Source organism: Culicoides brevitarsis, chromosome 2 (genome assembly GCF_036172545.1).
Source record: "Culicoides brevitarsis isolate CSIRO-B50_1 chromosome 2, AGI_CSIRO_Cbre_v1, whole genome shotgun sequence".
NCBI classification, from domain to species: Eukaryota; Metazoa; Arthropoda; class Insecta; order Diptera; family Ceratopogonidae; genus Culicoides; species Culicoides brevitarsis.
This window is the reverse complement of record NC_087086.1, coordinates 31,318,346-31,332,107: the sequence shown is the minus strand read 5'-3', so window position 1 is coordinate 31,332,107 and position 13,762 is coordinate 31,318,346. Positions and strand designations below refer to the sequence as shown.

Below are 13,762 nucleotides of genomic sequence, written 5' to 3'. Positions count from 1 at the left end.
AAAAGTCCAAAACAAAAGTTGTTTCTAATGCCAAAACCTTCAATTTGAGCTGGAGAACCGTGATCTACAAAGGTTGAAAAAATTTTGAAAAATCGGTATGTGAGCCCTCATAATAAGAGGATTTTTTTTTCATCAATTTTTTTTTGCTAACATCTTTAAATGGCTCCTGTACATCGAAAACGCAAAATTTAGAAAAAGTCCAAAACAAAGGTTGTTTCTAATGCCAAAACCTTCAATTTGAGCTGGAGAACCGTGATCTACAAAAGTTGAAAAAATTTTGAAAAATCGGTATGTGAGCCCTCATAATAAGAGGATTTTGACTTAAATTTTTTTTCATCAATTTTTTTTTGCTAACATCTTTAAATGGCTCCTGTACATCGAAAACGCAAAATTTAGAAAAAGTCCAAAACAAAAGTTGTTTCTAATGCCAAAACCTTCAATTTGAGCTGGAGAACCGTGATCTACAAAAGTTGAAAAAATTTTGAAAAATCGGTATGTGAGCCCTCATAATAAGAGGATTTTGACTTAAATTTTTTTTCATCAATTTTTTTTGCTAACATCTTTAAATGGCTCCTGTACATCGAAAACGCAAAATTTAGAAAAAGTCCAAAACAAAAGTTGTTTCTAATGCCAAAACCTTCAATTTAAGCTGGAGAACCGTGATCTACAAAAGTTGAAAAAATTGGTATGTGAGCCCTCATAATAAGAGGATTTTGACTTAAATTTTTTTTCATCAATTTTTTTTGCTAACATCTTTAAATGGCTCCTGTACATCGAAAACGCAAAATTTAGAAAAAGTCCAAAACAAAAGTTGTTTCTAATGCCAAAACCTTCAATTTGAGCTGGAGAACCGTGATCTACAAAAGTTGAAAAAATTTTGAAAAATCGGTATGTGAGCCCTCATAATAAGAGGATTTTGACTTAAATTTTTTTTCATCAATTTTTTTTGCTAACATCTTTAAATGGCTCCTGTACATCGAAAACGCAAAATTTAGAAAAAGTCCAAAACAAAAGTTGTTTCTAATGCCAAAACCTTCAATTTGAGCTGGAGAACCGTGATCTACAAAAGTTGAAAAAATCGGTATGTGAGCCCTCATAATAAGAGGATTTTGACTTAAATTTTTTTCATCAATTTTTTTTGCTAACATCTTTAAATGGCTCCTGTACATCGAAAACGCAAAATTTAGAAAAAGTCCAAAACAAAAGTTGTTTCTAATGCCAAAACCTTCAATTTGAGCTGGAGAACCATGATCTACAAAAGTTGAAAAAATTTTGAAAAATCGGTACATGAGTCATAATAAGAGGATTTTGACTTAAATTTTTTTCATCAATTTTTTTTGCTAACATCTTTAAATGGCTCCTGTACATCGAAAACGCAAAATTTAGAAAAAGTCCAAAACAAAAGTTGTTTCTAATGCCAAAACCTTCAATTTGAGCTGGAGAACCGTGATCTACAAAAGTTGAAAAAATCGGTATGTGAGCCCTCATAATAAGAGGATTTTGACTTAAATTTTTTTCATCAATTTTTATTGCTAACATCTTTAAATGGCTCCTGTACATCGAAAACGCAAAATTTAGAAAAAGTCCAAAACAAAAGTTGTTTCTAATGCCAAAACCTTCAATTTGAGCTGGAGAACCGTGATCTACAAAAGTTGAAAAAATTTTGAAAAATCGGTATGTGAGCCCTCATAATAAGAGGATTTTGACTTAAATTTTTTTCATCAATTTTTTTTGCTAACATCTTTAAATGGCTCCTGTACATCGAAAACGCAAAATTTAGAAAAAGTCCAAAACAAAGGTTGTTTCTAATGCCAAAACCTTCAATTTGAGCTGGAGAACCGTGATCTACAAAAGTTGAAAAAATTTTGAAAAATCGGTATGTGAGCCCTCATAATAAGAGGATTTTGACTTAAATTTTTTTCATCAATTTTTTTTGCTAACATCTTTAAATGGCTCCTGTACATCGGAAACGCAAAATTTAGAAAAAGTCCAAAACAAAAGTTGTTTCTAATGCCAAAACCTTCAATTTGAGCTGGAGAACCGTGATCTACAAAAGTTGAAAAAATTTTGAAAAATCGGTATGTGAGCCCTCATAATAAGAGGATTTTGACTTAAATTTTTTTCATCAATTTTTTTTTGCTAACATCTTTAAATGGCTCCTGTACATCGAAAACGCAAAATTTAGAAAAAGTCCAAAACAAAGGTTGTTTCTAATGCCAAAACCTTCAATTTGAGCTGGAGAACCGTGATCTACAAAAGTTGAAAAAATTTTGAAAAATCGGTATGTGAGCCCTCATAATAAGAGGATTTTGACTTAAATTTTTTTTCATCAATTTTTTTTGCTAACATCTTTAAATGGCTCCTGTACATCGAAAACGCAAAATTTAGAAAAAGTCCAAAACAAAAGTTGTTTCTAATGCCAAAACCTTCAATTTGAGCTGGAGAATCGTGATCTACAAAAGTTGAAAAAATTTTGAAAAATCGGTATGTGAGCCGTAATAAGAGGATTTTGACTTAAATTTTTTTTCATCAATTTTTTTTGCTAACATCTTTAAATGGCTCCTGTACATCGAAAACGCAAAATTTAGAAAAAGTCCAAAACAAAAGTTGTTTCTACTCCCAAAAGCTTCAATTTTAGCCCGTTCCCGCTTTTTCAGCTTAATATTCAAAAAATCGTACGTGAGCCCTATTATTTAGTTATTATTTTTATTTTATTTATTTAATATTACATTATAATTTATTGGTAATTTATTTATATTTTTAGTTTAAATTTTATTTAAAATTTATTGAAAGGAAAATTTTTTATTTTTCAAAATTTTTTTGACAGTTTCTCAATTTTTTTCCAAAATTAAAATTTATTTTTTTTAATAATTCTTAAGTTAAATATATTTTAATAATAAAATAATAATAAAAATTTTAATTATAAAAAAAATTTAGATTTTTAATTATTTTCTTTTAATTTTTTACTTAAAAAATTCGGAAACAAACTTTAATTTATAACATAAAAAATTCAGTACCTACATATTATTAAAAAAATAAATTAAAATGTAATTTAAAATAAAATTTTGTAAATTTTTGTTATTTTAAAGTTAAAAATTAAAAAAAAAAATCTAAAATAAAAAATTTTATTAATAAATAAAATAAAATAAAAATTATGAATTATTTAAATTTTTAGAGAAAATTAAAATGAAATTATCTCAATACTGATAAAATGATCCTGAAGTTTTTAAAAAAATTATAATTTTTTCAAAAAATATGAAAAAACTTCAAAAACCGATAACTTTTAAATTTTCATGAAATTTTTAACTTTTTCGACTCATTTAATGAGACAGGAAGCTAAAATGTTGAAAAAAGATCCAAATTCATAGATTTTAGAAACTTACAGAAAAATTGAAGGCACATAATCTTTCAGTCTGAGCAATTCAGCGATGATTGAATTTCCAGCAGCTACAATTTGCAGCAATGTTTGCCCACAGAGATTATTTTCTGCGGTAAATTCACTCATTTTTTACCAAAATTTCTACTGCATTTATCTTAAATTTACGTAAAAATATTTTTAAACTTATTTTTTGATGAATTTTCGTCCCCTTTAATTTATTTTTGTTTTGATTTTACATTTGCAGGTCTCCGGCACTTCAATTTCCATTTCTCCTGTCACAGATGATTTCAAACGTCATCCAAAAATCGCAAATCATCACGAAGCAAAAGACTCGTCTGAACTTTATTGTGTTGTTTTACCCTCAAAAAACCAAATTTTCTCACAAAAAAGCGTCAAATTCCGGTAAAAATGGTGCTCGAGAGTACAATGATCTGCTTCGATAACTCGGATTATCAGCGAAATGGCGATTATTTCCCGTCTCGCATCCACGCACAAAAAGACGGAATTAACTTGGTCTGCCACACAAAGCTCCGTTCGAATCCCGAGAACAATGTGGGACTTTTGACGCTCGCAAATACCGTCGAAGTACTTGCAACTCTCACATCTGACGTCGGAAGGATTTTGTCGAAAATGCATCTTGTCCAGCCAACGGGAAACATAAATTTGGTCACGGGCGTTCGTATCGCGCATTTGGTGTTGAAGCATCGCCAGGGCAAGAACCACAAGATGCGAATTGTGGTTTTCGTGGGATCGCCAATCAAAGCCGAGGAATCAGACCTCACGAAGCTGGCGAAACGCTTGAAGAAGGAAAAAGTCAATGTGGACATTGTCAACTTTGGCGATCACGAAGGCAACAACGAATTGCTGACGGGCTTCATTAACGTCTTAAATGGCAAGGACGGCACTGGATCGCATTTAATTACCGTGCCACGTGGTTCTGCCTTGTCCGAGGCACTGATTTCATCGCCCATCATCCAAGGCGAAGACGGTTTGGGCGCCGCAGGAATTGGCGGAGCTGGTTTCGAATTTGGCGTGGATCCGAATGAAGATCCCGAATTGGCGCTCGCTTTGCGTGTTTCGATGGAGGAACAACGTCAACGTCAAGAAGAGGAACAAAGACGTGCTCAAGCAGCCTCCGGAGAGGGCGGCGAATCGTCAAGTGCAGCTGCTGGGGCTTCCGCTTCCGTCGCCGAGCCACATTCGGAAGAAGCATTGTTGGAACGGGCACTTGCGATGTCGACGGAACAACCAGCTGCCTCGTCAGCAGGCGCTTCGAGTGCCGCAAGTGCGATTCCCGACTTTTCAAACATGTCGGAAGAGGAACAAATCGCTTTCGCGATGCAAATGTCGATGCAAGAGGCACAGGAACCGGCAATTACACAAGCAGCGAAGAAGGCACGTAAGGAGGAAACCCCCATGGATGTCGACGAAGACTACAACGAGGTCATCACAGACCCGGAATTCTTGCAAAGCGTCTTGGAAAACTTGCCGGGCGTCGATCCGCAATCAGATGCCATCCGCGACGTCGTCGGATCCTTGAACAAAGACAAGAAGGGCGACAAGGATAAGCAACAAAAGTAATTTCTTCAATAATCTGCCGATTTAACTTTTTTTCCCGTTTTTGGTATCAATATATTTAGCGGAAATAAGAAAATCTTTTATTTTCGACTTTTTTGAGCAAAAAAATTGCAAATATTTGTACTATCTATTCTAAAAAATACGATTTTTCGACAAGATTTGGCCTTTGCACGACTCAACTACTTTCGATGTCGTGACTTTTTCGACGATAAATGTCATTTTCGGCATTTCCATTCGGGATTCCTTTCTGTTGAAGCAACGGCGTGTCGATATTTTTCAATTCTCGAGTCTCTTTGTTGGTAATTTCCATTAGAACTGCCTCCAAATCCGTTTCAGAGTGCGCCGAGGGGATGACTGTGGGCGAAATTGCCTCTTTTAGTACGTGTTCGATCTCGTCAGAGGGTCCCAAGAGGACTAATGACACTTTTTGCGCTTGTAATTCTTTGTAGAGACCTCCTAAGCCACGAGCGGCGGTGAAATCAAATTCTGGATGGAAGAAATTTTCATTAAAAAAATATTTTTTTTGAGTTAAGGCCGTTTCAAATTTTTCTCGATGTTTTTGTTATATGTCCCAAAAGTTGAAAATTTCATCAAAATTGATCGTTTTTTTAATATTTTTATATATTTTTTCACGATTTTTTTTTTTATTTTTTAAGGCCATTAAATTTAATTATTTCACTTTATGTCGCCCCTCCTCCGATTTTGCCGAAAGAATTCAGTGGGAAAAATAAAAATAATTAAAAAAAAGGAAAATTTTTGACATTTTTTGGTACTTTTTGATTGAAAAAAGATATTAATGTCCAGTAAAAATCAAAATTATATTGGACATGAACTTAACTTGCTTTAAAAATGCATAATCTATCGAAAATGAAAATGAAAAAATGATGAAAAAATTTTTGAGTCACGTGAAGAAATTTTTTATTTTTTCTTAAATTTTTATTTTGTGAAATTTTATTAAATTTTTGACTTAAAAACTTAAAATAATAAAAGTAAAAATTATTTTAATGTCTTCAATCAACGATTAACGTTCAAAAACGTCAAAAAAGTAGTAAAAAAAATTAATTTTTTTTTTTTTTTTTATTTTTTTTCTCCCCCCCCCTTACCTAAAGTAATTTTAATTTTTTAAAAATAATTTTAATTTTTTAAAAATAATTTTAATTTTTTAAAAATAATTTTAATTTTTTTTTAAAATGAAAATAATTTTCATCAAAAACGAAATTTAACATGAATTTTTATCTCTAAAAATATTTTCAAAAAATTATTTTTCAAAATTTTATGACATTAATTTTTATGAATTTTTTTTTTTAACTTTTTATCTTAAAATTAGCTTGAAATACTCTAGACTAAGGACAAAAATTGTTTAAATTTTGTCACTTTGTATGAAAAAATTTTTAAAATTTTTTGAAAAAAAATCTTTTTGAACAAAAACTTCGAAAAAAATTTGTAACGGCCTAAAATTGTAAAAAAAAAATATTTACCATGCAAATTTCGGCAATCCAAGACTATCGGGATATCCCGATGTTTCTTTGTAGCGTTTAATATTTCAATTCTGATGTATTCCGTGGCTGGGAAATACAATAAACTGTAGCGAGGACGAATTATTAAGAATTCAATATCAGCTGAAATTGTCTGAAAATTAAAAATTTTTAAGAAAAATCATTTTTTTTGTCTAAAAACTTAATTTTATCTCACCGTGCATCGTTCAACAGCCAAATTAGGTCTCGCTGCACGATGAACGAGGAATGCGACATCAACTGCAACCCCAGCTAAAAGTCCAATCTCTACTCCTACTAACAAACTAAGGATAAAAGTGACTGCTCCAGGCAATAATTCTCGTCTACTGCATCGCCACAAAGGTCGAATTACTTCATATTCGATCATAAAAAGCACGGCAGAGATGATGACAGCACTCAATGTTGCCTTAGGAATGTATTGGAAATACGGTGTGAGCACCGAAAGTGCTAATAATACTAAAAATCCTGTATAAATTCCGCCAATTGGCGTTCTTACGCCCGAAGCGTGATTCACGGCGCTCCGAGAAAATGATCCTGTCACGGGGTAAGATTGGAAAAATGATCCAAAAACGTTGCTGAGGGACAATGCGACAAGTTCTCGTGTTGGATCGACACCATTTCCGCCGAAAGCTTTTGAAATTGCGACATTTCCGAGCACGGCGATTATTGGCACTAACACGATGGATGCCCCGAGCTCGTCAAGCATCTCTGGAAATCCCATTTCCGTTAAAGTTCCATTCGAATTCACAAAAGTAGTTTCAGTTGGAGGCAATTGAAACGCTGGAATGCCACTTTTAACGGTTCCCGTGAGAATAAATGGCGAATTTCCGCGTTGACTGGCCAAATAAGCGCCAAAACTCGAGATGAACACGAGAAGAGCGTTTCTTGCCGTAGCAAAAAACCAAATTGCACCTCCCAGGATGCGACGTGACTTGGAAGCGTTCTCCGGAGTCTTAATATCTTTGAGTTTTCTAACAGCTAAGAGTACAAAAATCGATGAAATTCCGAGAGCGGCGTCTGTGTACCGAATATTATCGAGATTCGTGAAGACGGTATAAATTGTGGCGACGAATCCGCCTCCCGAGGACTTTGCTGTGATACCCAAGAGAGCTTTTAGTTGCGAACAACCGATGATAATGGCAGTTGCTGACGTAAATCCGGCAATTACAGCAATAGAAAGAAGGTCAACGAGAGAGCCAAGTCGTAAAAGAGCCATTATGAGTTCAACGACGCCACTTAAAAAGCATAAGAGAATCGCTAATGCAGGTCCAGATGTACCTCCAAGTGACGTATGACGACTTGTCATGAGAGATAAAAGTGCTGTTGGACCAATATTCACTTCAGGACATCCACCTAAGCAAGCGTAAACCATTCCGCCTGTCAAAAAAAACAAAATTTTAATTAAAAATGAATTTTTTTAACAGAAAAAATTTACCGATGAACGAACTATAGAGCCCATATTGCGGCGGAAGACCAGCTAATGTCGCATAAGCAAGTCCTTGTGGCAGGAGAGTCAATCCAACGGTGATTCCAGCGATCAAGTCACTTACTGCATACTCGACATTGTATCCACGAAGCCATCGGAGACCAGGAAGTACCTTTTCTACGTGTGACAAACCCATCTAAGTAACTTTTGACTTCTGAAAGAGAGAAAAATGTCACTTTAAAGTTGAAAATTAATTTTTTTAATGATTTTTTATGGTCTGAAGACTCACTCGACTCATGAAAAAGGGAAAAATCGACTATTTGGACTCATTTTCCATCGATTTTGAGATAATTTTCATTCAAAAATCGAAAATCGGCTTTTTGTTTTGGTCGCAAAATTGAAAATTTGTTCCGTCTGTGCCTTGGGTCGGGAACAAATTTTCAATTGTGCACTGGGTTTCTTTCAAAATATTGATTACACGAAAAAAATCGAAAAAAAAATTGAATTTCACTCGAAAATCCAATTGGAAATTTTAAAAAAATGTTTTAAAAAAATTAAAAAATCCTTGAATTGACATTTTTCATTGAAATTAATCCATAAAACGCGATTTCAAGATGTTTTCTGCGTTAAGATCGAAGCCCGTCGTTCTCTGCAGTACAATTGCAGCAGGAGCTGGCGTAACTTTTCTCACAAAAGACTACTTCCAAGGCACAGCTTTCACAAATCCCGTTCGTGCGGATGGCAAAATTGTCGTAATTACCGGCGCCAATACCGGAATTGGCAAGGAAACTGCCAAAGAGCTCGCGAAACGTGGCGCTCACGTTTACATGGCATGTCGCAGCATGAAACGATGCGAGGCGGCACGAGATGAAATTTTACTTGCCTCCAAAAATCCGAATGTTCATTGTCGTGAGTGTGATTTGGCATCGTTTGCGAGTATCAAGGAGTTTGCGAAGAAATTCAAGGAGGAACAACCGAAATTGGACATTTTGATCAACAATGGAGGCGTAATGCGATGTCCGAGGATGTTCACACGGGAGGGAATTGAACTTCAAATTGGCGTAAATCATTTTGGGCACTTTTTGTTGACGACGTTGCTCTTGGATCAGCTGAAAAAAGCGGCGCCAAGTCGAGTTGTTGTCGTTTCGAGCTTGGCACATGAACGGGGACACCTCCAAGTGGACGATTTGAACTCGGATAAGCATTACGACTCAGGTGCCGCTTATAATCAAAGCAAATTGGCGAATTTACTGTTCACGAGATCACTTTCGCAACGCCTTGCCGGCTCCGGAGTGACTGTCAATGCACTACATCCGGGTGTCGTGAATACCGAACTTGGCAGACACATGGGAATGTTCAGTAGTTTCTTAGGAAAAATTTTCGTTAAGCCATTTTTGTGGCCCTTCTTTAAAGAACCAATCGCGGGAGCTCAAACGACGTTATATGTCGCCTTGGATCCCGATTTGGAGAAAATTACGGGCAAATATTTCAGCGATTGTGCGTTAAAGACGCCTGCAGCGCAAGCTATGGACGATAAAATGGCAGAATGGTTGTGGCAAGTCAGCGAAAAGTGGGTTAAACTCGATAAAATTCCAGCAGCCTCCTGACACTTTGCTAACGGCTACGAAGAAGTGAACGATTTTCTGCTGTTTTACAGTCTTTTTAACAGAAATATGGCAAAATAACACAAAGTTACAATGCAAAATTAAAACATAAGATGGGAGATGTGCACAAAAATTCATGCTTTTGGTAGTTTTTAAGGCAAATTGTTGTTGTTGTAACTTTGTTGATTTTTTTGTAATGAAAATTTAATAAAAAGTAGACAGCTGTGACTAGAAATCATGGGATTTTGTTTGAAAAATTTGTCACGTCCTTCGTTGAAAATGCATTTTAATGTAAAAAACCTTATTTTTTTTGTCAATTTAGTTCAAGAACATTTTAGAAGAAGGTCAAAATTATTTTTTAAATGTCTTAAACTCAAGTAAGAAATTAAAATATTTTAATTTTTTTAATATTTTAAAATTTTTAGATTTTTTTTTTTGAACAGTTATACATTAAAATTTTAATTTAAGAAAATAAATTTTAAATTAAATTTTAATTTAATTATTTTTTTATGAAAAAAAAAATTAAAAAAAAAATCAAAATAATTTTTTCAATCATTTGAGTCGATTTTTTTAAACATTTTTTTTAAATTAAAAAAAAAATCCGTAAATTATTAAAATAAATATTAAAACAAAATTTAAAAAAAAAATAATTAAATTAAATATTTAGATTTTTTTCATCAAAGTAAATATAAAACAGTTCAAAGTGTTTATATTAAAAATTAAAAAAAAATAAAAATCTTTTTAAAAATTAAAAGCAATTATTGAAATTAAATTAAATTAAAAAAATCTTAAATTTTTAATTAAATTTTTTTTTAAATATTTAAATAATTAATTAAATAATTTTTATTTAATTTAATTATTAATTTAATTAATTTCAATTAATTATTTTATTTTTTTTTACTTTAATATTTTTTTGAAATAATATTTTGAATTTTCTGATATTTTATTAGACGAAAAATGCTAAAATTAAAAATTTTTTTTTTCAGTTAATTTTTTTTTAAATTTTTTACGAAACTGATGAATTTGCATTTTCACGTGCCTATAATTTATATTTTAATTTAATATCAATTTAAATCAAACTGGTGTTTCACCAAAACTCTGTCTATCACTTGTCTATAATTTTTGTGTCACATTTTAATTTTTTTTTTCACAATATGGAAAAACATATTTTTTTTTCAATTTCCTATCAAATGACATTCTCACCTAACTCGTGTGTTTCAGTCACAAGATCCGCGTTATTTATTTTCTTTAGTCACTCTTCAAATACAAGACCCTCGAGAATTTTAATTAATAAAAATTAATATTGAAACAGCTGGATCGAAAATATTTATCGACAAACACGTCAATTTCGTGTCTTTCTTCTCCGAGTCTCGCGCAACGACTAAAACTCCGTTCTGCTAATCTCTCTCTTGTCACAATTTTTAAAAAATAAAAAAAAAATAAGGAACGGTTGGCTTGAAAAATATTTTTAACGAAACGTACAATTTGCCGATACGTTGTTTAAATTGCTCTAAATTGTCACTTTCAATGAATGAACTCGCTAGTCTATGATTTTGTGTGGCTTTTTTCTAATTTAGTTCAATATAAGAGCCCTTTTGTTCGACAAAAATTCAAATTTACATGACAAAAAGTCTTGAGATGCGTCTCATTGAGACATGCCGACTTTCACAATCGCCAACACACAAATAAAAACACGCGACACGAAATTAGAGAAATTATTCCTTTTCGGATAAAACCGGATTTTTTGCCCATTTAATTGAGTGTGTGAGTCACTTTGCGTTGATTTGATTGATTGCTTGTTGTTTTGGTTTGGCTTTGTTTTAAAAAGTGTTACGCAAAAAAAAAATATTTAATAAACATTTTCAAGCTTAACTGATTCTGATTGCCTAATGTTTATTACCTGCTTGCCGATGTTGCCTTTTTTTGATTTTTTTTTAGATTTTTTTTCAGCAACAAAGTGGCAATGAAACGAAAAGCAGCCTTGATTTAATCAAACACTCCGCACGAAAACACTTTTGATTAATGACTGAACGACTTTTAGTTTTCTATTTGGTAGAAATTTGCATTTTTTTTGTTTGTTTACATTTTTGCAAGAGTTCAATAAACTTTCACCCGAATAAGTTCAACTTTGTGTGGGTTGCGAATTTTCGGGGAATTTTTAACGTTTTTTTTTTGTGAATAACGGTAAAAATTTACATTTCGATAGAAAAAAAAATGAGATTCTGATAAGAAAACTTGATAAAAACTGTAATAACGGGAGATGACTCGCAATGTTTGTTTACATCGGTAAAGTAGAAATCGACAATCGGAATTGTCATTCCAATCGGAATTTTGACGTCTGTCTATTGCGAAGGCGGGAATTTAGTTGGATAATTGGAAAGGAGGAATTAAATGAATTAATTAAGTTATCAACGAATCTTTAAAAGGAAAAATATTTGAAACCAAAGCAAATGGAGGAGGAAACAAAACAATTAACTTGTGATTATTGTCAAAAAACTTATAGATCGAAACAAGGGTTACAAAATCACATGGAAGTTCATCTAAATGAACTTGTAAAAGGATATCCAGACAGTAAGAAATGCAAGTACTGCTCAAAATTTGTGTTGAAAGAAAATTGGAGGGAACATCTTCTACAAAAGCACAAGCCACAAAAGTGTGTAAAATGTGGAAATTTTTTTTTCAATAAAAATTCATTCAAGCAACACATTAAAAGCCATGAAGAACCAAAGTTTACTTGTGATCTCTGTGGAATTAAGACTTTGTCGAAAGATACTTTGTATCGCCACATGAGATCAATTCACCTGAAGAGTGTTCCTCGAACAAAATGTGACTTTTGTGAGAAAAAGGTAATCACTAAAAACTTAAAAAGCCACATTCTGCATGTTCACGAAAAGGACTTTAAGCACAAATGTATCGTATGCAAAAAAGGTTTCTATGCTCCCACATGTTTACGAGATCATTTGGCAATCAAACACTTAGAAGAAAATCTATACGAATGCTCAGTTTGTAATAAGAATTATAGTAATAAGGGACGCTTGACCAGACATGTAAAAACGGTTCATGAAAGAATTGTTGTCGCTAAATGTGAGAAATGTGGAAGAACCTTTTCAACCATGGATCACTACAAAAGACATATGAAAATTCATGAGACGTTAAATGAACATCTAAAGTTTACCTGTGATCTGTGTGGAAAGAAGACTTTGTGGAAAGAAACTTTGAAAACTCACATGATATCAGTTCATCTGAAGAGTGTCCCTCGCACAAAATGTGAATTTTGTGATAAAATGGTAATCACTCAACAATTAAAGAACCACATTCAGCATGTTCACGAGAAGAACTTTAAACTAAAATGTAATATCTGCAAAAAAGGTTTCCATAGTGCCAGATGTTTACGAGATCATTTGGCAATCAAACATTTAAAGGAAGAGCTGTACAAATGTTCAATTTGTAAGAAAAACCATTCTAGCAAAGGAGGTTTAAATTTACACATTAAAACGATTCATGAAGGAGTTAAATCGATCAAACCAACGTTTACCTGTGATCTGTGTGGAATGAAGACTTTTAGGAAAGAAACTTTGAAAAGTCACATGATATCAATTCATCTGAAGAATGTCCCTCGCACAAAATGTGACTTTTGTGAGAAAATGGTAATCACTAAAAAATTAAAGAGCCACATTCTGCATGTTCACGAAAAGGACTTTAAGCACAAATGTATCGTATGCAAAAAAGGTTTCTATGCTCCCACATGTTTACGAGATCATTTGGCAATCAAACACTTAGAAGAAAATCTATACGAATGCTCAGTTTGTAATAAGAATTATAGTAATAAGGGACGCTTGACCAGACATGTAAAAACGGTTCATGAAAGAATTGTTGGTCCTAAATGTGAGAAATGTGGAAGAACCTTTTCAACCATGGATCACTACAAAAGGCATATGATAATTCATAATACGTTAAATGAACATCTAAAGTTTACCTGTGATTTGTGTGGAAAGAATACTTTGTGGAAAGAGACTTTGAAAAGCCACATGATATCAATTCATCTGAAGAGTGTCCCTCGTACAAAATGTGAATTTTGTGATAAAATGGTAATCACTCAACAATTAAAGAGCCACATTCAGCATGTTCACGAGAAGAACTTCAAACTAAAATGTAATATCTGCAATAAAGGTTTCATAAGTACCATAAATTTGCGAGATCATTTGGCTTTGAAACACTTAAAGGAAGAACTTTACAAATGTTCGGTTTGCAATAAAACTTT

General features: G+C 32.8%; 4 protein-coding genes across 7 annotated transcripts in view; 2 read left to right on the top strand and 2 right to left on the bottom strand.

The window, feature by feature from the left end:
- Window positions 1-3,614, bottom strand: part of LOC134830239 (WASH complex subunit 5) — a 28,340-nt gene extending 24,726 nt beyond the window's left edge. The window contains exon 1 of the mRNA XM_063843653.1: window positions 3,384-3,614. Coding sequence (XP_063699723.1) covers window positions 3,384-3,505 — 122 coding nt within the window. The 5' untranslated portion in view covers window positions 3,506-3,614. The remainder of the gene's footprint in view (window positions 1-3,383) is intronic.
- A 63-nt stretch (window positions 3,615-3,677) lies between these two features.
- LOC134832231 (26S proteasome non-ATPase regulatory subunit 4) lies at window positions 3,678-5,078 on the top strand. The gene has a single exon (XM_063846205.1). It carries the CDS (start codon window positions 3,788-3,790, stop codon window positions 4,958-4,960), a length of 1,173 nt encoding a protein of 390 aa, XP_063702275.1. The 5' UTR covers window positions 3,678-3,787; the 3' UTR covers window positions 4,961-5,078.
- Window positions 5,079-5,132: 54 nt separating this feature from the next.
- On the bottom strand, window positions 5,133-11,628 carry LOC134832230 (sodium-independent sulfate anion transporter). Of its 4 annotated transcripts, none has more exons than XM_063846202.1 (5): window positions 11,402-11,628; window positions 7,907-8,111; window positions 6,650-7,848; window positions 6,436-6,586; window positions 5,133-5,443 (listed from the first exon to the last, which is right to left on the bottom strand). In XM_063846202.1, the coding sequence occupies exons 2-5, from the start codon at window positions 8,091-8,093 to the stop codon at window positions 5,133-5,135; spliced, it is 1,848 nt and encodes a 615-aa protein (XP_063702272.1). In that variant the 5' UTR covers window positions 8,094-8,111; window positions 11,402-11,628. The 4 variants fall into 4 exon arrangements, with proteins under 4 accessions (XP_063702272.1, XP_063702273.1, XP_063702270.1 ...); XM_063846203.1 differs by lacking the exon at window positions 11,402-11,628 and adding an exon at window positions 10,537-10,654 and having other exon boundaries at window positions 7,907-8,108; XM_063846200.1 differs by lacking the exon at window positions 11,402-11,628 and adding an exon at window positions 8,187-8,311.
- On the top strand, window positions 8,369-9,739 carry LOC134832232 (retinol dehydrogenase 13-like). The gene has a single exon (XM_063846206.1). It carries the CDS (start codon window positions 8,512-8,514, stop codon window positions 9,502-9,504), a length of 993 nt encoding a protein of 330 aa, XP_063702276.1. The 5' UTR covers window positions 8,369-8,511; the 3' UTR covers window positions 9,505-9,739.
- Window positions 11,629-13,762: the final 2,134 nt, after the last annotated feature.